The sequence below is a fragment of the Pantherophis guttatus genome, chromosome 13, assembly GCF_059756535.1.
Source record: "Pantherophis guttatus breed Tessera chromosome 13, ASM5975653v1, whole genome shotgun sequence".
Classification (NCBI taxonomy): domain Eukaryota; kingdom Metazoa; phylum Chordata; class Lepidosauria; order Squamata; family Colubridae; genus Pantherophis; species Pantherophis guttatus.
Genome location: NC_142075.1, coordinates 2,848,554 through 2,875,130, shown reverse-complemented (window position 1 = coordinate 2,875,130; position 26,577 = coordinate 2,848,554). Strand labels below are relative to the sequence as shown.

The following is a 26,577-nucleotide window of genomic DNA, read 5'->3' as shown; positions in this document are numbered from 1 at the left end:
GGCTGTGTTGTCCCATTCCCCCAAGGAATTATCTTGAGGGAACCTCTCTGCAGGGAGGGAGGGAGGGAGGGAGGGAGGGAGGGAGGCAGAAGCCCATTCAGCCACGCAGGGACCGTCCCTGTGGCTGCTGCAATGAGAGACTGGCTTTCTTGCCTGGGTCTGCCTTACAGAGCAGCCCGGATCTGCTCCCAGCAGGGGATGCTTCCTCTTTGCAGGACCGCTGGTGCTGCTCTCAGTCCCAATGTGGAGGCAGCCAGAGGCAGCCCTGTCACTTTCCTTGCTGTTTTCCAGTGACAGGCAATCTGCCAGGGTCCTCTCCCCCCCCCCAGAGCCACAGGGCCCTGGTCTTTTCCTGCCCAGCCTCCAGGCAATACCTCACCCATTTGAAGCCCCCACCTCCCCAGACCTTGGGGGCAGAGCCTGCTTCCTCTAGGCACCACCAGGAGCTCGTGATATTTTCTCCTGGGGGCCACTGGGGGCAGCACTGCACTCTGACACCCAGAGTCCCCAGCTGCCTCCTTGAGGGACCTCCACTGTGGCTGCTTGGAGGGGCTGCTCTCCAAACTGCCTCTTTGGGCACCTTTCCAGGATGTCTTTTTCCACTGAAGCTGCCTGGGTTGAAGTCCCTGGAAAGCCCTGGGAGATGCTGTGCCAGTTGTGCTCACCAGTTTGTTGTGGGGAAAACCGGGAGAATCCCCCAGGGCAGAAGCTGGTCAGCCAACCAACCCCCATCAGGGTGCAAGTCGGTGTCACCACTCCAAAGCCTCCTGGCTCAGCCGATGCCCAGGAAGCCCAGGATCGAGAGGGGAGCATGGCTGCCCACTTGCCTCCTGCCAAAGAACAGCAAAACTCTTTGACCTGTGCCCCCTTCCCTCCCAGAGAGGAGACTCAGCCCCTCAGAAAAGCCGACTTGAGCTTTCTAGGGGAGAGAAAACGGGGCTGGGCAGAGACCCCCACTCCTTATTACTGCTGTTGGGAAGCTCTTCAGTCCAGGCTTCACAAGGAGAGCAAGAGGCTGAGAGAGTGTTGAGCCATCATTTCTTGAACAAGCCACAGCACCATAAAAGCAAGCCTGGACAGAATGTGCCAGAAGCTCATTATGGCTTAAGCAGCAGGCGGGAACAGCTGGATGTGTCTTTCATGGAAAGCCCCCTCCCAGCTACCTCAGAAGGAGCCTAACTCAAGGCCACACAGGCTCCTCCCCAGACCAGGGGGCCTGCAGCGGTGTCCCTGCCGGAGCCCCTTCCTCCTCTGGCCCAGGCAAGGCAGCCGGCAGCTCCATGGTCTGAAGGAGGCTTGGCCTCGCAGCCTTCCTACTCAACTGGCTGGAAGGGCTGCCAGTTGGACACGCAGATGCCCTCGGGAGGGCCCTTGAGCCCGGGCCCAGGGCCACCTCTGCTGTGTCAGAGAGGAGCAGCCTGCCCTCTCTCTGGAGGCGAGCAGAAGACACAGAGCCCTGGAAGGAGCCGGTGACGGGGGAGGGCGGCTGTTTCCCTCGCCCGGCTGCCCTGCAGCACTCGCCCTGCCAGCCCCCAGCAAAGAGGCGGTAGGTGATGGGGTCCAGGCAGGCATTTAGCAAACCAAAGAGGAAGAGGATGTGTGCCAGTGAGGGGCTCACTGTCCCTTCCATGTCCGCTGGCCAGAACCAGTACCACAGGCCCAGCAAATAGTAAGGGGTCCAGCAGAGCACGAAGGAGCCGACGATGGCCAGGCTGAGGTGCAGCAGGCGGAGACGTGCCCTCGGGATGGGATTGCGTGAACGGCGCAGGGGCATCTCTTGGGCAGACCCTGAAACAAAGAGGGCAGCCTGGTCAGCCTGGGGGGCCTGGAGGCCCAAGGGCCCTGTAGCACCACTTCAGCTTCTCCTTTTGCCCGGAGTTCATGGGTCTGGTACATTCATTGCATAATGCAGATTTTGGTGCAGCTTTTCCTAAAATGTTTCTGTTTTGTGTTTGTCCAGAATAAACATATTGGGCAGACTTTTTTTTCCAATAGATGCCTTTTCTGTTAATTTCCTCTGTTAAGGAAAAAAACCCCAAATTTTGCTTTGGGTCAAGCATGAAGCTCCTTTGGCAAAGATATGAAACTAGTCTGACATCTTTGGGGAATTATTTCGTTTTCGTTATTTGGCCTCTGGGATCCCATTCAGATTTAGGCTTTTCCAGAACCTCACACAAAACTGTGGCTGAATGAATAACAGCATGGGTAGTCCTCAACTTACGACCACAACTGAGCCCAAAATTTCTGTTGTTAAGCAAGACAGTTGTTAAGTGAATTTTGTCCCATTTTACGACCTTTCTTGCCACAGTTGTTAAGTTAGTAACACGGTTGTAAAGTGAATCTGGCTTCCCAAATGATTTTGTTTGTCAAAAGGTTGCAAAAGGGGGTGACGTGAACACTGCAACCGTCATATGTATCATGCCAAACATCTGAATTTTGATCACATGACCATGGGAATGCTGCAATGGTCATGTATGAAAAATGGTCATAAAGCACTTTTTTCAGTTTGTTGTAACTTCAAACGGTCACTAAATGAACTGTCATAATTCGGGACGACCTGTATTTTCAAAGACTCGTTTAAAAAAGCCCTATGCAAAATCTCCAGAAGATGTGGACGTTGAAGAACGCTTCAAGTTTAAAAGGCATTCATTAACTCCCAGGCAAAGGGAAGCAATTGCGCTGCCCCACTGTGCCCACTCCCCGCCCCACCAGGCCTAACTCACAGCTGTTGCAGGAGCTGACGTGTCTTGAAATCTCCAGCAGCACCCGGGTGTAGCAAGCGCTCATGACCAGCAGAGGGAGCAGAAAAAGACCCAGGAAGCTGAACATGTTGTAAGCCACCTCGTGCCAGTGCTGGGCAAAGGAGCCGTGCGTCGTGCACTGGGTGAAGTTCTGGGGGGAGCTGATGGTGACTGTGTGGAACAGGAACAACTGCAGGGACAATGCAGGAATTGGGGGGGGGAGAAAGGTTTTGGAGCAGAGCCTGATGTTATGCAAGCCCCCCCTCACACACACCCCAGAGCCCCCTCAGGCCATGGATCCCTAGCCCAGGGAGGGGGAGTTTCCTTGCCAGGATGAGCTGGGTCAAGTACCTGAGGAGTGGACAGGCTGGCGCTCATCAGCCAGGCCGCATAGAGCAAGATCTGGTTCTTGCGCCAAGCCCGGGCAGTGGCCAGGGGCTGCAAGATGGCCGCTTGGCAGTCCAAGCTGATCAGAGTGGTGACAAAGGCCGAGGCATACATGGCCAGCAGCTTGAGGAACATGAGAAGCCGGCAGGCCACATCCCCGGCCTGCCACTGCAGCGTGATGTTCCAGGCAGCGTCTAGTGGCATTACCACCAAGGCCACTAGCAGGTCCGCCACTGCCAGGTGCAGCAGCAGCAGGCGTGCGTGGGAGCCCTTGGCTGCTGGCCTGGTCCAGCCACTCCACAGCATGGCCATGTTGCAGGTGGCCGAGATCACACACAGCAGCAGGGTGAGCCCCACCCGGACCTGAGCGGCAGCTGAGAAGACGGGCAGCACCACCGACTTCTCCAGGTCTTTGAAAGACGAGCCCCTTCCCCACAACCCGCTCCTGTTGTGCTCCATGGGGGGGATGAATCTGTCTCCCTAGGCCCTGGGAGGGAGAAAAGGGAGGCAAGGCGGATCATTGGAGCCAGTGCAGCTCCCCAGCAGCCCCCTCCCCTTCCTCTGTTGCCCCCCATGGCGTCTCAGCAGCCTACCTGACCCAGAGCCGGAGCCTGGCTTCCTCTCTGCCTCGCCAGCCCTGGGAAAGCAGCCTGAGGGGGCCTGCAGACAGTCAGGGCTGGTCACTCTGAGAGACGCCCTTGGACAGACATCCCTCGAATTCTGCCCAGGGTCGGCCCCACCCCAGAATGCAGCCAGGTGGCTCTCGTGCAGCTGCTGGGTGGCTGAGGGGGGGGAGGTGACTCCAAATCAGGATTTTCACACCTTGCCCCAAGCTCCTTTAGCAGCATGTTGTGCAACTAATGGCTTCTGTATGAAAAAGGGCCCAATGGCTTGTTCCACAAAACACAGTTAAAACAGAGGCAAATGTTTTTGAACCCAGCAGGGTCAGAATCCAAGTCATTGAAATAAAGGCGTTCTTACTCGGCCTGCCCCAGAGTAAGCTGTGGCTGTGGGGCAGCAGCGGCTTGGAGGTGCCTGGCCTTTCCTCTCTGGGCTTCTCAGGGGGAGCTCCCCCAGAAGACCAGCTGGGTCGGGGTCACTTTATGGTCCTCCTTGGGAGCAGCTTTTGTGCTGCCGCTATGGTAAAGGTGCTCACAGCCCACCAATGACTCGACAGCCCCCTTAGCAATCGGGGGCTCAGCCACACCTAATCCGGCCTTGGCGTGGCTGTTTGTGGCCAAAGGCGCAGAACGTTGGGTCTGCCCTTTGCTCCCGAGGGCCCAAGGTTTTCTAAGCAACCACTGCACGCAGCTCTAAATTATTAAAAAGCATTTATTTGACCCAATCATTTCCACCGCACGTTCTCCATAATAATAAATACGCTGTAATCATTACAAAGAGTCCAGAAGTTTCGGGGCCGAGAACGGCGCCGGAGGAATCAGGGCAGAAGCCGCCACCAGGGGGCGCCTGCTCCTCACGGCCCCCCGGAGCTCCAAAAAGTCCGAATCCGGCGCGGCTGCCCATCGGCGGAGAAGCGTCCGTCGGGCCGGCCGCTCCGGGGCCGTTTTCTGTCCTCGCCCGGCCGGGCCGCTCCGCGAAGCTTGGTGGCCCCGGAGGAGCCGAAGCGGGTCTCGGGCGCCGGCAGCCGTTATCCGCTCGGCGCCTGCTCGGCCGCCCGTTTGGCCGCGGGGTCCCTCGGCTGGCGAGGGCTGCTAGGTCGGCCCCGAGAGCGCGGCGCTCCGTCCGTCCGGCGGGCGCGGGGCGCCTCTTCTGCTGCTGGCGTGGAGCCGGGCGGCGGCGGTCAGTCCCGGCCGGGAGCCGCCAGCGGGAAGAAGTCCTCCAGGAAGGCGAGCAGCTCGTCGGGGAGACTCTGCGGGGAGAGACGGGAGCCGGTGAGCCTCCGGCCGGCCACCACCCGGCGGCGGAGGCCGGAGAGGGCCGGGCGGCTCGGGGACCTACCTGGCTGGCGGGCGACGGGGGCGCGGCGGGCGGCTCGGCCGGGAGCAGCGCGGCGCCGGCACGGCCGCCTTGTCCGCAGCTCGGGGCGGGAGCGGCGCGCCACGACTCTGCGTGCGGGTGCGGCGCGGGCAGGCGGGGCGGCGGGCGCGTCTCCTGGCCGAGCAGCTCGGAGAGGTGGCCGATGTAGCGGATGGCGAGGCGCAGCGTCTCGATCTTGGTCAGGCTCTGGCCGGCCGGCGCCACCGAGGCGGGCAGGTAGCGGCGCAGCGCGTGCAGGGCCTGGGCCAGGCGCCGCATGCGGAGCTTCTCGCGCTGGCTGGCGCTCTGCCGCTGCCCGCCGCCCAGCCGCGCCCGCCCGCCCGCCCGCCAGGCCCGGGAGCCCGCCAGGGAGCCGCAGGAGTCCGGCGAGGAGGCCGGCGAGGCGCTGCCGGAGCCCGGGCCGCCCTCGGCCGGGCACAGGCAGCAGGAGGGCCGCGGGAAAGCGGGGCCGAGGGCCGCAGAGGGGCAGCCGTCGCGGGGGCTGCGGGCCATGGCTGGGGCGCTTGTGTGGGACGGGCCGCGCGGGGAGCGCTTTATGCCGGCCAGGTGTGAAGTTGGCACCTCGGCCGGGCCTTCGCACCTCCGAGCGGGGAGGGGGCGGCCGGGCGGAGGGTCCTGAGGGGGGAGTCTCTGGCTTTGGGAGGCCCCGGCATAGGCAGCTGCGCCCGCTTGGCCTGGCCGGGGCGCCCGAGGCGGTCGGCTGGGAAGCTCTGCGGGTGGCGTTGCCTGAAGGGCCGCGGCAGCCCCCTTGCTCTCCCGACCCCGGGGCCGCTCTCGAATTCCCGGCACATGCCGGAGGCTTAGGGGACCCCGGGCTACTCCGATTCCAGCCGCCTGGAAAGGGGGTGGAAGAATGGCTGCCGTTGTCCTTCCCCCAGGATTAGCCTGGTGTGCTCTTTTCTACATGTATGTTGTAAAAATAACCGGTATGGAGGTCTCTTCCTTGGTGCCTTAGATAAGAGGAAACTCGACCTACGACCTTCTTACATTCCTGACGTCAGGCTCTGAGCTAGCTCAGAATTGGGTGGTCAATTGGCCGGAGAGCTCCATGGCATCGGTTGTCCTCTGAGGGAGCAGAGGCTTTCAGATCCGGCTGCTGGGTGTGTGAGACACCCCACTCTGAAGGGCCTCACCAGTGGTGGGATTCAGCCAGTTCGCACCACTTCTGGAGAACCGGTTGTTAATTTTCTGAGCCGTTTGGTGAACTGGTTGCTGGAAGAAATCATTAGGGCAGAGAACTGGTTGTTAAATTATGTGAATCCCACCACTGGGCCTCACCCAAGAGTGAAATGTAAAATCTGTTACTACCGGTTCTGTGGGTGTGGCTTGGTGGGGGGGGGGAATGTGACTGGGTGGACGTGGCCGACTTTTAAAAAAAAAAACTTTTCAAATCATTTTTTCTAATGCTTTGAAAAGCCTCTGCTGATCAGGGAACTCAGCTGGGATCATCAGAGACTTTTCAAAGCATATTTTTAACCACCTCTTCAGCCAAGAGGTTGCAGAAAAAAATGCTTTAAAAAGCCTCTGATGATCCCAGCTGAGCCACGCGATCATCAGAGGCTTTTTTTTTTTACCTTTAAAAGTATTTTTTCATCGGAAGAAGTTGTAGAAAAAATGCTTTTAAAAGTAAAAAAAAAAAAGCCTCTGATGATTGTGCGGCTCAGCTGGGCATGGGGGGGAGGCAGGGATTTTTGCTACCAGTTCTCTGAACCACCCGCCGCCATCGCTACTGGATCAGGCGATCTGGTCCAAACCGGGAGCATTTCACCCCTGGCCTCACCCCATTGATAATCCCTCCCCCCCGCTCTGGTGAAGAAGGGTTGGGCTTATGGGGGGAGCTCTGGGGCTTTGAAGGGGCTGCCATATCTGAGGGGTGATAATGAGATGAGCTCCAGTGAGGGTGGGTAGGCAGGCGGTCTCCGCAGGAGAATCCCAGGAGGACTTGCTGCCTTGGGGGGCGGGCACGAGGCTTGTGCTCCCTCAGCCCAAGGAAGCAGCAACACCGCATGGGCTGCCTAGAGGCTGCTGCTGCCCTCTCTTCACACCTGGCCTGCCTCATGAACTGCAGACTTGAGATGGGGTCTCCACACCAGTCACTCAGTGTTTAGACAAGGGTGGGGCTTTTTTACACCCAGGCCTGGGAAATCTTTCCCTCCTCACGTTTCCCAGCCTTGGGAAAGAAGAGCTGCCACCGCGAGGGGAGGAAAAGTGAAATGCAGCCTTTTCTCTTCCTCACAGCTTCTGAAATCGCCACTGAGGGTCTTCCACTGATTGAGCCCTTCAGGTTATTAAGAGGTGGACCGGTGAGAAGTGCTTCGCAAGAGCCGTCCTTCCTGGTTGTGGGCCTGGAACTGCAGGGAGAGCAGGGCTGCAACGGGGCAACCTTGGTGGGAGTGCAAAGGCCGAGAGGCTACCCTTGCACTCCCGAGATCTGGAATTTTATTCTGGGGGAGAGAATGGGAAGCCATCCTTGTCACACGGATTAGGAAGCTAACGGAGAAGAGGAGTTCCCAGTGGGGTGATGGGGGCAAGAGTCAGAGGGTGCCCTGGCCCCTTCTTTTCTTCGTGGGGAGCAGCTCACTCTTGGTGAATCTGGTAGGACACCAGTGAAAGGCAAGGATCCCTCTCTGAACAGGCAGGGCTTTGCAGTCGTAGCCCAGGCCCTCTGCGGAGGAGAGGGCCGGATTGTGTGCCTGCCTGAAGCAGTCAAAAGAATTGGAGCAGTGAGTTTGGCCAAGGGAGCTTGACCAGGTCAAAGAAGAGGGCAGAAAACTCTCAGGGGAAAGAGGAGAGCAAACTCGGGGCTGCGAGTGAGCGAGATCCAGGAGAGCTGAAGCGCTGAGGTCGCCTGCAGACCCTGCCGAGGGACCACCGACTGAATTCAGGCAAACAGGAGAGGGCAGAAGGGATGGAGAAGAGCTGGGGGACCAGTGGAAGAGACAGGTGGAGGTGTGTGGCTGCCATGATCCCTGGGTCCCCCAGAAAACATTTGTGGGGCTTCCACTGAGCTCCTGGGGCACATTTGGGAGCATTTCTCACATGAGGGACAAAGATGAAAGAGAAAATCTCTTGGTAAAAGAGAGGCCAAGTAAGGCAAGATACAAGCTGAAAGAAGAAAGAATTATTAAGGAGAAAAAAAACCCACATTCAGTCCTCATATTCTTGTCTCCGATTAGTGTCTGTGACTAATCAAAGACCCCCCCCCCCGAGTTAATGAAAAAAGCTTGTGAAGAGGATGAATTGCGGGAGAATCCCAACTATAAAGGCTTGGGAAGGCAGCACCAAGAAGACGCACACCCCCAGGCAACTGGAGGGGCAATGGCTCCTGGGCCTCAGGAGGAGGGGGTGGGGGGAGGAGAGGCCCCTGCCAGAGGGTCTCTATTGGGAAGGGCCTTTCTTCAGTTTCCCACATTGCATTTTTGGCTGCTGGGTAAGAGGGAGGGAGGGATGCTGAATCCATCATAGTCCACCTGGCCTGGGGGGCAACTCGGGAGGGGCTGCTGCAGGGAAGCTGATCCCAGAAAGGGCAGCCAGAGCATGAGCAGCTCTCAGTGCTGTGTGAATTGCTGCCTGCACACTTCCCAAGGCCGGAGTGACGACAATTAAGGCCCCGGGTGGTGAAAGTGACACCTTTGCAAATGGGGCTCTCTTTCCCACTACTCTCAGCTGGGAGCCTTTGACCCCTTGCCCAGCCCTGCTTGGGGTTGCTTCCCATCACCAGAAGCAGCATCAGGCACTTCCAGCTTCCTTGGCCAGGGTGGGACAAGGCTGCTTTGGGTTTTCTGCCACCCCCTCCTGCCAGGCCACTTTCAGCCTCCAGCTGCAGAGGAGATGCCGCCTCCACCCACCCTAGCCGTGCCAGGTGGATTTGCATAGGGCAGCTGCCAGGCCCAGACTCCACGGCTCCCTGCCCGTCTGAGCAGTCGAGGCCAAGGCTGGCACTCTGCCCCCCCCCTATTCCCTCTCAGAGCTGCTGGACCTCATGGGAGCACAGACTGACTGCCAGACACCTGGAAGAGTGAACAGTTGCAGCAGCCTCAGGCCTTGTGGGTGGGTGGGGGAGTCTGGCACAAGGAGCTACAGGGCCTCCAGCTGTCTTGCAGAAGAGTGGTGGCCATGGCATTTGCTGGAGAGGCAGAGATGCTCCGGGGCACCTTGCATGCCCCAAGAAGCAAGGCCTTGGGTGGCCAGGGCCAAGGGATGCTCTTGACTCCCAAGTCCCTGCAAAATTTGGGCGGTTTGGTCCCCTCTGCCGTGCACCCCTGATTGGGCACCCCTGCTCAGACCTAAAGAAGCACTGCTGCAAAAACCTGAAGCTGAGGAAGAAAAAGACGGGGGGTGGGGGGATGCGGAGCACATGCAACTCAGAAGGCACCCAGGTCAGAGATCCAGTAAAACATTTGCTTTCTCCACCTCTGGCATTCTGGCTCCTGCATGCCTGGCCACTGACCTCTCTGCAGTTCCTGAGCATGTGTGGAGAGATGGCCTTTCTAGGAACGATAAGAATTGGTATCGATGTCAATGGAGATTCTCGGTCATCTTGGTCGTGCTTGTGTCGGGTGCTTTTTTCAAAAGGCAACTGGACTGCGTTTTTTCTTTCAAGGAAGAAATACAGTCCAGTTGCCTTTTGAAGAAAGCGCCTTTGGGATAAGAATTGGTACGGACCTTGGAGATGGTCCAGTCCAACCTCCTTCCCAGGGCAGGAATCCCACCAACCATTCTGGACAAATGGCTACCCAGTCTTTTCTTAAAAACCTCCCACAGCACCAGGAGGCAGGTTCTCCATTACTTTGTAGCTCTGACAGCCAGGAAATTTCTCCACAGTTCAAGTTTTTTTTGTTTTTTTTTTAATTTGATTTATATGCCGCCCTTCTCCGAAGACTCAGGGCGGCTTACAATGTGCTCAGCAATAGCCTTCATCCTTTTGTATATTTATACAAAGTCAGCTTATTGCCCCCACAAACTGGGTCCTCATTTCACCTACCTTAGAAAGGATGGAAGGCTGAGTCAACCTTGAGCCTTGGCGAGATTCGAACCCTGCAGTAATTGCAGGCAGCTGGTCTTAATAAGCTTAATAACAGGGTGCCTTAAACCCCTGTAGTACCAAGGCTCTGGTTTGGCCCTCCCTCTATAAAGCTTCCACCTCTTGCTTCTTCTCCCACTCCTGTGGGAACGTATCCACACTTTCTTCCTGGGACATCCCTGGGAAACAGCTCTCCTATCTCTCCGTGTTCCTGTAACTACTATTCGTAGCTACCCTCCAACCTCTTGACCACCGTTGCTGCTCTTCCCTGCACCCTTTCCAGTTCCTCGGCAACCTTTCTGTATGGGGCAACCAGAACTGAAGAGAGGATTCCAGGGCCCTCCTCCCTCCCTCTGCGTGTGCATGTCACCTCCTGACAGGCCTCACAACATGCGTTTAAAGCTTCTCCAGAGGTCCTCTTGACCTGGGTGGCATTGAGAGAAGATTCAACGGATAAAGCCAATGCTGGAGCTGGCCTACCTGCCACCTGCCAAGGCACCTGCCTTCCTGTTCCACACACATCCAGGCTCTCAGATGGGAGGAAAGGAGGTTGGCTTGCAAAACTCCCATTGGGTGTTTTTCTGGTGCCTCAAGAACAAAGGTTGCTCTCTCTTTTTTTATTTTATTGCTTTTTAACTAACAAAAAAGCAACATATAAAAACAATAGAGCAATGCATACATTGTTCAAAAACAGGAGGAAAAAAAGGTTGTATGAAGTGGTTGTGTTGTGGACTGCAGCTGTTGTTGCTTCTGCCAAGGACGGCCATGAGTGCCCCTTCTCACCTGGGGAGGCTGCTTCTCTTCCAGCCATGCCGAGCCAAGCACTGAAGAGGGAGCCAACAGAAGCAACCAGATCTCCCTGCCCGTCTCTCATCTCAGTGCTGGCCACTGCCCTGCCCTGCCCTGCGGGAGCTTGTTTAATAAAGGCTGCCGAGTCTGCCGTTTTTCTTACAAAGTTGTGCCGTGACATTTTAATGTTTGTGCTTGTGAGACACCAAGAGATGAAGAGAAATCCTGAACAGGCTGTGCTTTTGTATGGAAGACAGAGTCAAACAGTACGATAAATATAATGGCAGGTTCAGCTGGAGGAACATGTTGGCTTCAGGAGACCAAACTCTGCATCTACCACAAATTTAGATGAAGATAATACTGTATAAAAATAGGATCTTCCTTGTGCATGAATTCTTCGGAGACCTTTGCTGGAGTCCAGTTTTCATCCTTTTCTTCCCAAAGATTACAGAAATTTGGGGCTTCTGCTCAGCCAGCCCTTCCCCCGCTTGCATTCTTTTTAGTGAAGTGGTTGTGGTGTTGCACTCTGTGTTCTGTGGTGCAATGTTACGATGCAGGTAGAAAAGGCAGCACTTGTGACCTTCCCAGGCTGCAGCCAGTGAGGCAGCCCTAGTGGGTCAGGCACTGTGAGCATCAGCAGGCAGGAGGGAGCAGATAAGCCCTCCCCTTTGGGGGGTTCAGATGCTGCAATCATCTTCATGTCCCACGTGGTTAAAGTACCCTGGTCCCCAGGTTCCCACTGGGGGGCAAGGAGGTTTCCAGCACCTGCCTCCCCCCCCTCCACAAACTTCATCCCAATCTAAATTCTTCCACTCTTTTTCAGCTTGTGAGGGACTGAATGTTATTTGGAACAAGTTGGAAAACAGGAATTGACCAATAGAAACTGACTTTTCCAGCCCAGCAGAGCAACTTAGAATTGTAGGGCAGGAAGGGTCCCGAGAGGTCTTCTATTCAATCCCCCTGCTCAGGGTAGGAGCTTTATGGCAATCAAATGGTCATCAAGTCTATTGAAAATCTTTAATGATGGAGCACTCACAACTTTGGGAGGCAAGCTATTGCATTGATTGTTCTCTCTGACAGAATTGTTTTCCTTCTAGGTTGGTTCTCTCCTTAACCAGCTTCCTTTCACTTCTTGTCCTCCCCCCTGGTGCATTGGAGAAGAAGTCAATCAGCTCCTCTCTGTGGCAGCCCCTCAAGTACTGGAAGACAGTTAACATGACCCCCCCCCCCATTCCTTATCTTTGATAGGCTAGACATACCTAACTCCCTCAACCGTTCTTCATACAATTTAGCCTCCTGCCAGCTAATCATCTTTGCTGCTTTCCTTGGTAAGACCACGGTTTGAATATTGCATTCAGTGTTGGTCACCATGGTATTAAGAAAAAGGCAGAAACTCTAGAGTGCAGAGAAAAGCAACAAAGATGATTAGGGGACTGGGCTGGGGGTGACATGACAGCAGTGTGGTCATATCTGAGGGGCTGCCACAAAGAAGTGGGGGCAGTCCTTCAAACTCTCCTAGTCTCCAAAGTACCTGAGGGCAGGACAAGAAGTAATGGATGGAAGCTAATCAAAGACAGAACTAACCTAGAACTAAGGAGAAATTTTCTGTCAGTGAGAACAATGAATCAGTAGAACTTCAGAAGTTGTGGAGGCTTTAACCCTGGAAGTTTTAAAAGAGAGAGTTGATAGCCATTTGTCTGAAATAGTACGGGATCTCCTGCTTGGGACAGGGCTTGGACTTGAAGACCTCCAAGGTCCCTTCCAACTCTGTTATTCTGTTCCATTAATTCTTTAGACACCTTCCAAACTCTCAACATTGTTTTTGTATCATGATGATCAGAACTGTACGCAGTATTCCAAGAATGGCCTCACTAGTGCAATATAAAGTGCTACTATCACTTCTCGTGATCTTGACGCTATCTGTTGATGCAGCCTAGTATTGTATTGACTTTTTGGGCAGCTGCAGCACCCTGCTGGCTCCTATTTATGGGGTGATCTATTAGGATACTAAAATTCCTCTGACAGATGGTTGAGCAAAGTACCTCCTATTCTATACCCATGCATTTGGTTTGTCCTACCTAAGTACAGGACCTTAATGTATCTCACTACTGAACTGCATCTTATTATATAGGACCCAGTGTTCAAGTCTGGCAAGTTCCTTCTGGATCTTGATCTGATCTTCTGGAGTGTAATCTGTTCCCACCATCTCTGTGTCATCTGCAAATTTGATGGGTTCCCCTTCTATTCCCTCAGCTAAGTCATCTATGAAGATATTGAAGAGCCTAAGACAGAACCTGTGGATACCCTACTGCATACTTTTCTCCATGTAGATGTAGTTCCATTGTTGTGTGTAGTTGGTCAGCCAGTTATAAATCCATCTGGTGGTGATGTTGTCTATCCCACATTTTTGTACCTTACCAAGATGTAAGATATGGTCTAACTGCTACTTTCATCTTGGCCAAGATGACAGGGAAGAGGATGCAAGGTGGACAGACTCCGTTCTGGTGGGAGACTTGAAATAACAGAATAGGGATTGATTGTCTTCGAGAAAATCTTATGTGATTGTTAGGAATTGAAAAGGACTTGATGGCTCATAATCAGTCACTTAATATAAAGTGCTCTTGATAACACACTCTGAGATTTGGATTGGGAGACTTCTACTGTATGTGAAATTAAATCCCACAGCAACTGTCTATCCCACAGCCAGGATCAATCTTCTTCATAAATGTAACAACCCTGGGGTTCTTGGTTAGAACTAGACATGTTTGGAGACACGAGAGAAGTGGAAGAAGGCTGCTTTGGATCTTACAGGTTGTGGGCTCTGGGAAGGTGAGGTAGACGGATAATGAATGACTGAAGAAATGTGTGCGGGGGGTAGAAAGCCTGGTTACTCCATCCATAGGGTTGTTAGGAGAGCTAAAGCTGAGATTCTCCCTTCATTCACCATTCACCAACAAGAATGATCAAAAGGCATGGCTAATTATGAAGGACCACAGAGATCAGATCAGAACAGAACAGAACAATAGGGCCGGAAGGGACCTTGGAGGTTTTCTAGTCCAACTGTCTGGCCAAGGCAGGAGTCCTTATATCATCCTGAAGAAATGATTATCCAATCTTTTCTTGAAAACTTCCTTCAATGGAACACCCCATAACTCCAGATGGTTCCAGCGATTCATTGTTCTCTCTGTCAGGAAATTCCTCTTTACTTCTACGTAGGTCTTTCTTTGTTAAGCTTCCATCCTGCCTTCAGGTGCTTTAGAGAATAAGACAAGGCCTTCTCTGTGACAGCCCCTCAAGTAGTAGAAGACTGTTATTATGTCATGCCTAAATCTGTTCGACGTATCTCATTCCCTTAGCCATCCTTCATACAGGCCAGCCTTCAGACCCTTTCTCGTCCCATCATCAGCTTTGCTCGCTCCAGTGAGGGAGCCTTCTGTCTGGTGGAGATAGCAGGATATGGACCAGGAGGGCCACTGCCGCCTCTCCCCATCTCCAAATCTAGAACAGACCTTCCTCAGCCCCTCCCTGCTGAATCAGCTCCTCTGAATTAGCCTCCTGGGTTTCAACTGGCTTTTGTTACAGCTCCCCAGATGTTATACTCCTTCCCTTCTTGCTCCCCCACTCCTGAAGCTTCTCAACCCATGAACATGGAGGCTAAAGCTGGCTGTCGAGCCTTGCCAAGGACATATTGCCCAATGGATGCTGATGCAGGAGTCATGTGCCCAGCCCTTTCTCCATTGTTAATACCCACAGAAGACAGAGAGTGCTGCGTCAAGATGGCTGGCATTGCATCACAAAATCTGCCAATGCTTGGCACCGGGTCACACCCCACATGGCCCTACGATATCTTCCCTTTCCCTTTCTCCAGCAGTAATCTGCACATTCCATTCAAGAGACTTTAATTTACAGTGTTGGAGTTACAAAATTATAGAGGGGCATTGCCATGGCTGGACAGAGTCCCGGCCCATCTGCTCCTCCACCCTTGGGTACCCAGAGGGAGAGTCACTGAGGCCAGATGTTGCCCCTCTGACAGGAACCCCTGCCCTGCAGCAGCACTGGCTGGTTCCTCCTACGAGTTCTCCTTAAACCACTGCAGGACAAGCGGCTGGTTCTCTGCCACCCACTTGATGTTGGCCTTCGTTCTCTCCAGGGCCTGCTCCAGCGCCCGGGTGGCAGAGCCAAAGCCCACATCCGCGTTGTCTGCCTTGAACTGCTCCAGCTGTCAGCCAATCAGAGAGAGAAGGAAGAAGCAATTTTCCCAAGCATCCCTGCTTGCCAGCTCACAGATTTTCTGATCAGACCTGTATCCCCCCTCCAAGTGTTCAAAGGACTCCCCACTGGCCCCCTTCCTTCACATCTCCCCTCTGCACTAGGATCGGACAGGAAGAAGGGCTTCTGGGAACAGGCTAAATAACTCCCCCAGCAACCATTTTGAAAACCCCTAGCATGATAAAAAAAAAGCTGGTCCGATGCCAGGAAGGCAGCAGCACCTTTAGCAGATGCCTTGGCCTGGTTCTCTGGCCTCCAGTGCTTTCTTCACTGGGCAGATACATAAAACGAGGACTTGGCCCTCCTAAAAGGTGGCTGTCGCTCTTTGCAAAGCCGGCCTCCCCCGTAAGCCCTCCCCAAACCCCAAGCAGCCTCACCTGTTGAAGTTCAAATGGAGACGCAAATCTCTGGGTCACCGACTGGATGAGGCTGGAGAAAGAGAAGGAGCTTCCCCCAAACCTAGGTCGGAAGACGGGCGGATGAGTGGCTGGTCTCCAATCACTCAGCCCTGGGCGGGGGGGGGGGAGAGGTGCACACTCACTGCTGGAAGAGGGTCCTCCAGTTCATGCGCACAAAATCCCAGGCCAGAGGCTGCCCCACCACATTGCTGGCAATGCTATTGATGGTGGACGTGGCATCCTGGCGGCGGATCAAGGTGGAGTCCAGGGTATACTGAAGATACCTGCGAGGGATAAATGGGTAGCTCCAGGTAGCCCCCTCCCCAAACAGCTGCAGCCTAGGCTTCCTTTTTTTCATGCACTCATACAATTGTAGGGATGGACAGGGCCACGAGGATCTTCTGATCCAACCCTCTGCTCGATGCAGGAAAAACATCCCTGAGAGGCAGCTGTCCAGCTTCTTCCCAAAATCCTCCAGAGATGGAAAAGGCCCACCTCCAAAGGGAGACTCTACCACTGCTGGGCAGCTGTTCCCATCAGGAAGCTCTCCTTCCCTTCAAATGCAGCTCTTCACCTGAGATCACCCACCTGCCCTTGTTTGAGAGCCAGGGGTCATCTGTGGGATGCCTAACTGTGCCCCAGCGTTAAAGACAATCCTGGCGATCTCCCCGCTCATCTCTGGCAATTGGATGAAGCCCTGTGAGCTGCCACCTCACCGCCCTGGGCAGAGATCAGCTCACCTCTGAAGGATCCAGGGGGTCTGGCTGCAGGTCAGGGCCCCACGCAGCTTGTCGGCCTCTGAGATCACCTGGGCCTGCTGAAACATCTGCCAGGCAAAGTCCCAGGCCTCCACACCGCCTGTCCTGATGGCGCTGCAGTAGATGGCGGAGCGCAGATTGGGCGGGATCCTGAAAGCGAGACCGTCACTGAGAGGCCCCACGGGCGGAGGGAGGGGAGGAACCGGGGCAGAGGGAGGGAGGGTTTTAACTGGGAATGAGATCCAGCACATCTAAAGTGCTGTCTGGGGAAAACGGGGGGAGGTTTTGCGTAATGGGCAGGATGTGTGGAGGCCCTGCCATTAACCGCCCCCAAGATGGCTGCAACCGAGGAGTATTCTTTTGGTCTAAAAGAACAGACGCCGCTGCCACCAGCAGAGAGAGAAGCAGCTGTACCAAGGGCTAAAAGTGCCCTACTCAGAAAAGCCCTCTGCATTGCAAAAAGCAGTTTGCTGGACAGGGCCTGTGTGTGTCTGTGTGTCATTGTCCACCTGACCAAGAAAACTCAGTGGCCGATGCCTTTCAAGATCAGTTTGCCCTCCTTACAAAGGCAGGGGAGGGAGGGAGGGAGGGAGGATTTGCTGGGATTTTCTGTCCATCCCAAATCCACACCATCCTGGAAATGAAAAAATCTCGTCTTCAGCTCAGCCTTGGCCCAGAGGATTTTCCTCTGATGTGAACAGCGTGGTAGGAATTTCTAAAAGCATCCTGAAAATAGTTCTAACATGGGGCAGAAGAGGCAAGGGTGGCTACGTAAAAAAGTTAGAGAAGACCTGGAAATATAAAATGACCATAGCTGGAAAGAAGGACAGAGCAAGGGTGGAGGAAGATAATGGGTAGCAGTAGAACCAATGTTAGAAAAACTGAAGCTCAGGACAAGGATGGCAAAATGTGAGGACAACCAAATGTTTTCTTGTGAATACAAAAATCCATTGACTTCCTAGAATTTGGTCAAGTGGACCTTGGATGGAATGGACAAAGGCTAGCTGAACATCCTGGGGTTCACCCACAAAACCCCCTTGCCTGAGCTCGAATATGTCTCGCTTAGCCTTGACTGTGCTGAAATGAGTAGATTGACATTTGAAATAAGAGAACAGGAAGATAAACAATACTATTTGATATGGGAGATATTTTATCAATGGTTTGATAAAAAAGTATGGAGATGAGATAGCATATATGAAATGTTTAAATATGTATTTTTAGCTTAAGTAAAGAATAATTATTATATGAGGAGATTTGGAGAATTGTAAGCACGAAATGATTTTAACCGATTGAGATGCTGTCTATGATCGTTTGTAAGGATGATATTTTTATGTTATTGTTGTTGTGGTTGTTTTTGTTTTTGTTTATTTTATTTTTAATCTAAAATAAAACTTTAAAAAAAAAAAAAAACAGTGGTGCCTCCATCCGAGGGCCAAACTGCTGCTGAATGAAGATGACCCAGGAAGTGATGGAAGGAAATCTCCTGTGGAAGCCTACGGGGTCTGCTCTCACCTCCCCCCCCCGCCCCCCCCATCTGGCCACAGGGCTCTCTGCCTTCCTGACTTTGGCTACCAAGAGAACAAACTTTCCTCAAGCGGGGGGAGGGGGGCTGACTCTGCAAACCCCAAAGGAGGTCTTTTCTGTCCCAGATGTGGAGGGGGGGCTGCTCTCTGGCCCAAGAAGACGGAGGTTGAAAAACCTGACCCATCTCTTCTCCTGGCACCTTTTTCTGCACCGCTCCCTGTGGAAAGCCCCACTCTGGCCCTGCCTCCTACCCCTCCAAGCAGCCATCCCAACCTCCAAAGACCCCTGACAAATGCCACCTGGGCTGGGGGAAAAGAGGGGGAGGGCATCAGACTGGAACCCCTCGCAGACCAGCAGCCCCAGAGAGGCAGGCATCGGGCGATGGCTGGGTGGCAGCCATTGCAGTACATTGGATGCCTGGCCCCCTTTGCAGAGGGTTGCTGTCATGCTGGGGCATCACTGCCCTCTCAGAAACCCACCCCTCAGGCCCCAGGCTGCTGGGAGAACATCCGTCACCTGACCTTGTTTCTGTCAGGGCAGCTGGCTGGGCAGGGACATGTTTTCCTTTGGCCTTTATTGGGGGGGGAGGGACATCCATGGGGCTGACAGAAGGAGCCTCTAAATCACTGCTCCCTTTTATTTGTGCATGAACGTTGCATACGTCAAATTCCACCTGGATTTAGTGGGCCTTCTTTAGCAGACAGCCCCTCCCACTTATTTGTCTGCTGAATCCGGGGATCCCTGAGCGTTCACAGTAAAGGCAGAGGACACAATGGGCGTGGAGGCTATTCAGCGAAGAGGCAAAGCCACAGGGCTAACAGGAGGCTAAGCCCGAAAAGCAGGGCGGGGGCCTCTGAAGAGTGGGCAGAGGCACAGGGCCCCTCTTTGGGACCTGGGCAAGCCCAGGGAGTGAAGAGCAGTTAAAGGCTGCTTGCTCTCCGTCACTAAGCAGGAGGGGCCAGCCTTGCAGAGAAGAGGATGGCCTGCCCAGAAAGCAGCTCCGCTCCGCCCCCCTTGGGCTTCCCATGCTCAACCCCCCCTCCCCCATTCCCAGCCACTCTCTCACCTGTTGATGCTGGGGTTGGCTTTCCAGGCCTTAAACCAGGAGGAGGCCAGCTCATTGCACTCAGGGATGCCATAGGAGCAGGCAGTGCGGATGGCCAGGATCTGGTTATACCTGAAAGCGGGAGAGAGGCCGGGATATGAATTCAAGGGCAGTGACCCCCTCCCCTTTTCTCTTGCCATGCACAGACAAGCCCCCCCCCACCCCCCCGCCATTCCTCCTCATCCATGGAGACTCACTGATCCATCAAGCCATCTGGGATTTGGGTCCAGTTGAGAGTGATTTTTTTAAAGTGGTCAAACAAGGGGGTGACCTGCTTCTGGATGTATTTCTGCAACAGGGAAAGTAAGGTCTGATTAGGACCGAAGCTGGAGAGCAGCCCATTCACCCCCACTCCCACCCCAGGATTCCCTCTGTGGGAAGGGAAGGGTGGGAGGACCGAAGGCCAAGACTGGCTGGAGCTCACACCTGCATCGGCCCATAGACTTCGCTGCGATCAAACATGAGGCGGAAGTAGTCCAGGTTGTCCAGGGCCGTGTCCCAAGGAAGGTACTCCCTCTCTTTGGCCAGGTAGCGGGTGGTGTTCAGGGCCAGGTCGCTGCCCACATGCTTGGCTCTGAAAGAACAGCAGAGGGGCTGGCTTTGGGGCTGGCTGGCCTCCGCTCTGCCTCAGTGCTTAACGCACTGTAAGCCGCCCTGAGTCTCCGGAGAAGGGCGGCATATAAATCAAATTAAAAAAAAAAAAATGCTTAGCCCAAAAGAGGGCCACGTGGTGGAAGAGGCGCCCCTGGCAGGTGCAGCAGCCTCCCACAGAGGAGCCCCCTGTCACTCCTGTTCTGGAATGCCCCCCTATCAGATGGCAGCATTTCAGCCCAGCGGGATCCCTTAGGCAGAGTGAGGAAGAAAAATCCTTGGAGGTTCAATAGACTCGGAAGGCAATCTGATTGCAATTCTGCTCCCCAGCAGCAGGGGGAGATAAAGGGATTCTCACCTTGCCAGGTTGAAGGCATCATCGATGATCTGAGCACGATTTAGAACGGGGATCTTCTGCAAAAGAACAGAGCAGTCAGAGAAACTGAATCGAGATTTGGCAAAATCAGGCGGTGGGCAAGAGGAGAATCCCGGAAGTTCACATCCTGCCTCGAGACCATTGCTGGTTGTGTCAGCAGATGTTTCCTCCACTGGGAGGGCATCAGGTGAGACTGTGGAGCGAGAGAGAGCAGCCTCTCATCCACAAATGGAGAACGAGAGCCAAAGCATTCGAAAGACTCTTCTGGAGAAGCTGGTTGGGGGTGTTTGGGAGGCAAACAGATGCTGTGGGACGCAGAAGGAGGAATGGCACAGGGGAAAAAGGAAGTGCCTCCCTCCTTTCCCAACTTTCTATCTCTTGGAGGACTTCCCTTACCCTGGAGAAGAGGCTGTTTCACTATAGCCATTTCTGGGACAGAGAGGGGAGGCGGCACTTTGACAGCCTACCTGAAGGTCGTCATTCAGCTGATTCATGAGCCTCTCCCAGTTTTCCAAATCATAGTTTACCCGGAAATAGCCCACAACATTAATATTGAGTAGCAGCCACTGGGCAGGGTTAGCAGAAGTTGAGAAGTTGGCATTTTCAGCTGCAAAAAAGAAAGAAAGCTTGTCCCGCTCTACCGCAAGAGCTGCCCTGCTGCTCTTCTGGGGCGACAGGTAAATCTTAAGACATTTTGTACGGTTTCAAACATGCAACACTGATGACCTCTCCCAAATTCCATTTTGAAGATCAGGAGGAGAGGAGGAAGAGGCCACCAAGCTTCCCCCCAGCAACAAGGGAGGCCATCTCCTCACCACTGACTGGCAGCAGATCAAGCCAGGGCAGGCTAAGTAGGCGCACCTTAGCCATCTTGGGCCAGCTAGCAAAAGCCACCTGGACAGCCTTAAGCAAACTCCATCAAATCTCCTAACATTCTAAGCATGATTTTGTAACTCCGTAGAACAACCAAGGTGGTACAAATGAATTATACCTGAAGTGTCTGTGAGCCAGTACATCTCTGCCTCCTTTCCTTTGCTCAGCCAGGAGACCGGAACAATCCAGGTATAACTGCAGGAAACCGGCTGTCAGTTGAGCAGCTTCTGCCCTCCCTTATTCCTCCCCTTGCCTCAACCTGGTCCTCTTCATTCTTGGACTGCATGAGCCTCATCTCCCCAACAGCAGGATGTAGCCCCCATCGTCAAGAATTGCACTAGGCAAGAGGATTCCTCCCTCTCGCTGCCTCTGGACAAGTCTCTTTCCACGCAGAGATCTGACCTCTCCACAGAGGCTCAAAGCTCCTGACTTACTTGAACTGTGAGGGTCGCTCAACGGGGCTTTCTGGGTCCAGCAGAAAATGTTTTTGGGTGATGATGCCTGTTGTGGTATTAACTGTGAGAACTGGGAAGCCCATCTGCAAGGTCCAGCGGTCCATGATGGTCTTGACGGTGTCTGGGAGACTCATGTTCTTCTTGTTCACCACCTGTCCCAGAAGCATCAAAGAGACTCAACTTGAGAAGGTGGCTCCTGGCTCTAGTATTCCGAAATGCCTAATCTCAAGACATGGACTTCCTGGCAGGAAATGCATCCCAGGCATTGATTGAGGCCAACTGCCAGACAGTCCCACCAAGCCTTTGAAATGTAGCTCCTCTCTCTTATACCGTGGACCTGTCTCTTCCTCGGCTGGTTGTTGGCAACATGGGCATAGGACCACAGAAGGAAAGAGAAGATGGTTCCCACTGGAGTTGGGCAGACACAACAGCCTGCAACTTCAGAGGAACAATCTGAGTAAGAGGGAGTACCAAAGGTTGAGAACCAAGGCCACTTGCAAGGCAGTTGAACTTCACATTCATCACATGCTTGGGACCTAGTGCTCCTGTTACTTTTAATGTGCACTTTGCACTGTAGCCTTCAAAAGAAAGCAGCATAAGGCACTAAGAAGAGAGCCAGATGCCTTCACAGCTGTGTTGGCTTCCTGGTGAGTTGGGATGTGTGGATGGGTTGCTAAGAGTGGGTATGCAGGAGATCCAAAGGACGAGAGAGTGGCTTCAGGTAGGGAAAAATGTCAGATGGACTTCCAACCAGAGGACCCAGGAGTGCGGGGTGGTGGTGGCTGGAGTTGACTGTCACACATATGGAAAGGGGAGCTGGGGGCGGGGGGAGGCAAGAGGCTACTCTGGATGTTGCTATTAGCCATAACTGTCTCCATAAGATCAGTAAAGGCAGAACTGAGGGGGTAGCTGGCCTGCTCAGGCCCTTGGGGGAGAGGATCCATTTCTAAAGGAGGAACACATCGGGTAGAAAAATATCTTTCCATCTCTGGGATTCAGAAATTCTATGGAAGCAGCTAGAATAGGCTTTAAAACATACCAACTGCAGTTGTTTCCAGAGGTCATCACAAACAGTATTTTCATATTGGTAGGTCTCGAAGTAGGACTGTGGAGAAAGGAGAGTCAGGTGAGCAGAATTCCCAAGCTCAGGAAAGCTCTGCCACTGGCTGATTTCCCTCTCCCACATTCAAGACAGGGAGGGGCCAGGAGGGGCCCAGCCAGAAGCCACCACAGCACCCCACCCAGATGTTGGGGGAGTTCTCTAGTAGACGGGGAAGTCAGCAGGCCCAGAACCTGATGGCAGCCACCATGGAGGAGAATCCCAGGGCCACAGGAGAGGGGCTTGCCCGCATCAACTTGGAGGGGGACACAGAGGTGTCATATCCTTACAGGTCATCCCTCAACCCCCCCAGTAAAATGGATAAGATTTTACACAGGTTGGAGCTGCTGCTGGCCCAGGGACAAAGCTGCCTGCCTGCCTGTCTCCCTATGGCAGGGGTGGGGGGTGGGCAAGGGTCAGAGGGACCCGGGAAAGCCTCTTGGCTCATTCACCAGCGTGGCAAGCTGAGATTGTTCTGAGCTAGTTCTCTCCCGAAAGGGCTGCCTGGAAGTCCCACTGTGGGATCTGCCCTTTTACATCACCACCATCACCACCCTGCAAACAGTACAGCCATACATGGCACCGTGAGGTGATTGTGTGTGTGTCACCATTTTAGCTTGTGCCTCAGTCAGGGAGGGGAGGTGGAGGCAGCCCCTTACCTGCAACCCTTCTCTGAACACGGGTTCCGTGAGGAATTCGGAGAGCATTCGGATCACAGACGCCCCCTGCAGGGAGAAAAGAAGCTGCAATAAGGCAAGCACACACACACACACACCCCGTGCTCACCCCTCTTTTCTTCCTCCACAGGAGGATCTTGCACAAGAGGGCCGTGCAGGGCATGGAGCAGACCTGGTCCCAGACTTATTGTGGGCAGCCCTGGGGATCATCTGAGGAAGAACACAGCAAATCCCTCTTTCGTTCTCCAAAGCCCATGGTTCACAGCTGTCAGGAGGCTCAGTAAACAGATACTGAATTCACAGAATAATGGAAGGGACCTTGGAGGTCTTCTAGTCCAACCCCCTGCTCAATCAGGAGACTTGATACCATTCTGGATAAATGGCTGTCTGCATAGTATACTATGTCTGCAGCATTTTACTGGTCCACTAATTTAGTCACTTTGTCAAAGAATGAGATAAGGTTTCTTCGGTATGATCTGCTTTGACAAATCCATGTTGGCTTTTGGTTATAACTTTGCTTGCTTCTAGGTGTTTGTAGAAAGCTGCATTGTCTTTCAAAAGATGGGCAACTCATTATATTTCTTGACACAAGCTTACTTTTACCAGCACTCCTGATAGATTGGGCCCTTTGGGAAATAAATGGATCTTGACTAAGAATCCTGAAGTTCTTATAGAGCAAAACATGAACTCTTCTGTGATGGGTGAAATGTCAAAGCCTTCACTGGCTCTGCTCCTGCTTGAAGGGTTCAAGTGACTTTGGAGCAAGGGGGGAGGGGCAGCGCTCCCACTTGTACAGTCTGTCCAAAGTTGATCAGGGTTTGTTTATTTTTTTAAATGCCAGTTCCACTCTCCCAACTTGCTTAAGAAACACACCCACACTTTTTACTTGGCCCTGCATTTTAGCTTTTCTCCACCTGGTGGGATGCATTTGCAGGTTGATGGGAGTTCACTCTTCTTGCTGTGGGATGGATTTTCTTGCTCCTGGCATTTGTGTGCATTTGCACTCCTCCGGGGTGAAGGCAGCCCAGCAAAGCTGCTAAGAAATCCCTCCTGCTCTAAAAGTCAAGCAAGGTTTCACCAAGCCCCCCCCCCACCTCACCTTACTGTAGGAAATGGAGTCGAAGACTTCACTGATCTGAGCTGGAGTGTTGATTTCCTCTGCAGGGCTGGAGAGCGGGTGTGAGGAAGCCAGAGCATCGATGGCCATCACACGGTACACATCATTCGGTACAATGAGGTCTTTCTGAAAACAAAGGCCTTAAACTCAGTCCTCAAAGCAACCTGACTGGCCCCGAGTCCTTCTTCCACCAAAGACCACAGTGGGCAGCAACCTTATTGCCACCAGTGGGCTTATAGTTGGAAGGGCAGGACGTGGAAGTTCCTACTCTTAGATCTACCACAAGGACTTTGGATCCAGCAGAAAGATCTGGGAAGCCTCTCCAGCAGAATCATCTCTGTTCCAGGAGAAGTCCTTTCTCTCCAGAACCAGGAAAGGCAAGTCTAGATGAGTTTTCTCAGCCTTTCAGAGACTTGGGCTAGACTCTCAGCTAAGTCAGTTAAAGACTAGTGCTGCCTTCAGACAACATGCTTACCCTGGGAGATGAGAAGAGCTAACCAATGCATGGATTTGGCTATTTTGTGATTCAGTGGACTCTACTAAACCAGGAAATGGGTTAAATGAGTGGATTCAGTAATCATGTTACATGTTGTATGTAAACTCTGCTTAGTGAAAGAACTGCTGCCCAGGAATCTTGGCAGTGGATGAAATGGGCAACCATTGAAGACTCCGGATCTTCCTACATCTGGATTCCCTTTCCAGGTCTGCTGCTCAGCTCAGCCCTTCTCCCGACAATTCAGCCTCCCACAGATGCTCCGCTCGATTTGCCTCGTTCAGAATGTGCTCGGCTCTTGGCTCCAGGCCCTGGAGGGCTCTTCCCAGAGCTACTGGGGCACCTGGACTCCAGACACGTCTACCCATTTAGCCAGTCTAGATCACGCCCTGGCCAACTCTCTCTTCTGCAGGGGGTGGGCATGGCCCCTTGCACTTGCTCCACTTGCACCTTTGGGCTGGTCCAGACCAGGACAAACTTAGTGGTTAATGTGAGTTGGGAAAAAGCCCCTCTCCTATTGTACTGCACTGCTCCAGCCCTCATCCAATCAGTTGCACTGGCTCAGTGATGCCCCTGTTGCCTTCCCATCCCCATCCAGCACCCCACACGGCACTTACAATATTCCATGTGGGCTCAGCTTCATTTGCACCCAAATATTCCACGTACGACGCAAAGCCCTCATTTAGCCACAGTTCATTCCACCACTCCAGGGTTACCAGGTTTCCAAACCACTGTTGAGAGGGAGGGGATTAGTCCCATAATCACTTTTTCTAGGAGCCCCTGGGTATATGAGGGTGCCAGGGTGGATTGCCCAGAGGTTCCCTTGCATGCCCTCTATATTGGTAGGGTACAATCTAGAAAATACCTGGTGGGCAACTTCATGAGCAATCACTGTCACAATCCGTTCCTTGTTGCCGATGGAAGAGAATTCCGGGTCAAAGAGTAGCGCACTCTCACGGTATGTGATCAGCCCCCAATTCTCCATTGCTCCAGCATTGAAATCCGGAAGAGCGACTTGGTCTGGCAAGAGAAGTCCCCGCTAACTGAACCAAAACCACCCCCAGGACTCCCTGTTCAACCTCGAGCCGCCCTCCCTGATCAAAGCATCTACCGCTGTGGCTGTGCAAGGGCAGCGGGGAGCTTAAATGCAAGGGAGTCGCTCACTGAGGTTCTTCCGTCTGGTGCTAAGTTGCCAACAGTGCCCAAGACTCTCTGTGAATGCTGAGTGCAAGAATTGGGAGGAGATAAAGCACATGGGGGAGGATCACGCCCACAGGAACCCATCATGACTGAAGGCTACCCAGGTCTCCCCACCCCCTGCCCAGAGTCATGACTCCCATCTGTGACTCAGCCCTCCTCACCTACCTAATCTCTTCAGAGGATAAGGCACATTGTACTGCTGCTCGAAGAAGCTGAGAATGGGCCAGCTGACATTGAGGGCGTAGTCCCCCTGGCCTTCCTTGATCGACTTGGGGCGGCCCCAGATCTGGATCTGAAAGAGGAGCCAAGAACGCTCAGGAAAGGCCCCTCTTCCAGGGCAGAGCAACCTAGGGGATGTCCCTGTTGTGGGCAGGGGGTCCCCCATGAAAGCAGGCCTACCAGGGTGTTATGCTGGATAGCAGACACATTCTCAAACTCGCTGACAATAAAAGCAAGCAAGTAGGTAGACATCTTGAGGGTGGGTTCAAATTCAGTCCGTGTCCAGATTGATCCGTCTGACATTGCTACTTCCTCAGTCTCTGGAAGAAAAGGCAGAGAGGAGAAGGGGTGAGCTCGCCCCCCTTGCTTGGCCCTCCTCCCCAGGAGGAAGGGGTGCTGTCTCCCCAAGCACAAGTTTCCAAAGGAGGGTGCCCTTCTCTTTTTACCCTTCGGCCCAGTCATCCTTTTAGGCAGAAGGCAGAAGC

At 53.6% G+C, this 26,577-nt stretch overlaps 3 protein-coding genes across 6 annotated transcripts in view; all 3 read right to left on the bottom strand.

The window, feature by feature from the left end:
* Positions 1-1,045: 1,045 nt before the first annotated feature.
* On the bottom strand, positions 1,046-3,587 carry LOC117676166 (gonadotropin-releasing hormone II receptor-like). Its single transcript, XM_034435434.3, has 3 exons — positions 3,093-3,587; positions 2,724-2,931; positions 1,046-1,788 (listed from the first exon to the last, which is right to left on the bottom strand). The coding sequence occupies exons 1-3, from the start codon at positions 3,585-3,587 to the stop codon at positions 1,181-1,183; spliced, it is 1,311 nt and encodes a 436-aa protein (XP_034291325.2). The 3' UTR covers positions 1,046-1,180.
* An 855-nt stretch (positions 3,588-4,442) lies between these two features.
* On the bottom strand, positions 4,443-6,990 carry LOC148112135 (uncharacterized). The gene is made up of 2 exons (XM_087878092.1): positions 6,907-6,990; positions 4,443-5,960 (listed from the first exon to the last, which is right to left on the bottom strand). The coding sequence occupies exons 1-2, from the start codon at positions 6,988-6,990 to the stop codon at positions 4,461-4,463; spliced, it is 1,584 nt and encodes a 527-aa protein (XP_087734218.1). The 3' UTR covers positions 4,443-4,460.
* A 7,830-nt stretch (positions 6,991-14,820) lies between these two features.
* ANPEP (alanyl aminopeptidase, membrane) overlaps positions 14,821-26,577 on the bottom strand; it is a 37,380-nt gene continuing 25,623 nt past the window's right edge. For all 4 annotated transcript variants that reach the window (XM_034435538.3, XM_060694726.2, XM_034435537.3 and 1 more), the window contains 18 exons: positions 26,273-26,412; positions 26,039-26,165; positions 25,539-25,693; positions 25,291-25,404; positions 24,163-24,306; positions 23,046-23,111; positions 22,327-22,392; positions 21,267-21,439; positions 20,951-21,027; positions 20,427-20,566; positions 19,942-19,997; positions 19,419-19,566; positions 19,190-19,281; positions 18,954-19,064; positions 16,346-16,513; positions 15,749-15,889; positions 15,585-15,666; positions 14,821-15,157 (listed from right to left, as the gene is read on the bottom strand). In XM_034435538.3, coding sequence (XP_034291429.2) covers positions 15,008-15,157; positions 15,585-15,666; positions 15,749-15,889; positions 16,346-16,513; positions 18,954-19,064; positions 19,190-19,281; positions 19,419-19,566; positions 19,942-19,997; positions 20,427-20,566; positions 20,951-21,027; positions 21,267-21,439; positions 22,327-22,392; positions 23,046-23,111; positions 24,163-24,306; positions 25,291-25,404; positions 25,539-25,693; positions 26,039-26,165; positions 26,273-26,412 — 2,150 coding nt within the window. In that variant the 3' untranslated portion in view covers positions 14,821-15,007. The remainder of the gene's footprint in view (positions 15,158-15,584; positions 15,667-15,748; positions 15,890-16,345; positions 16,514-18,953; positions 19,065-19,189; positions 19,282-19,418; positions 19,567-19,941; positions 19,998-20,426; positions 20,567-20,950; positions 21,028-21,266; positions 21,440-22,326; positions 22,393-23,045; positions 23,112-24,162; positions 24,307-25,290; positions 25,405-25,538; positions 25,694-26,038; positions 26,166-26,272; positions 26,413-26,577) is intronic.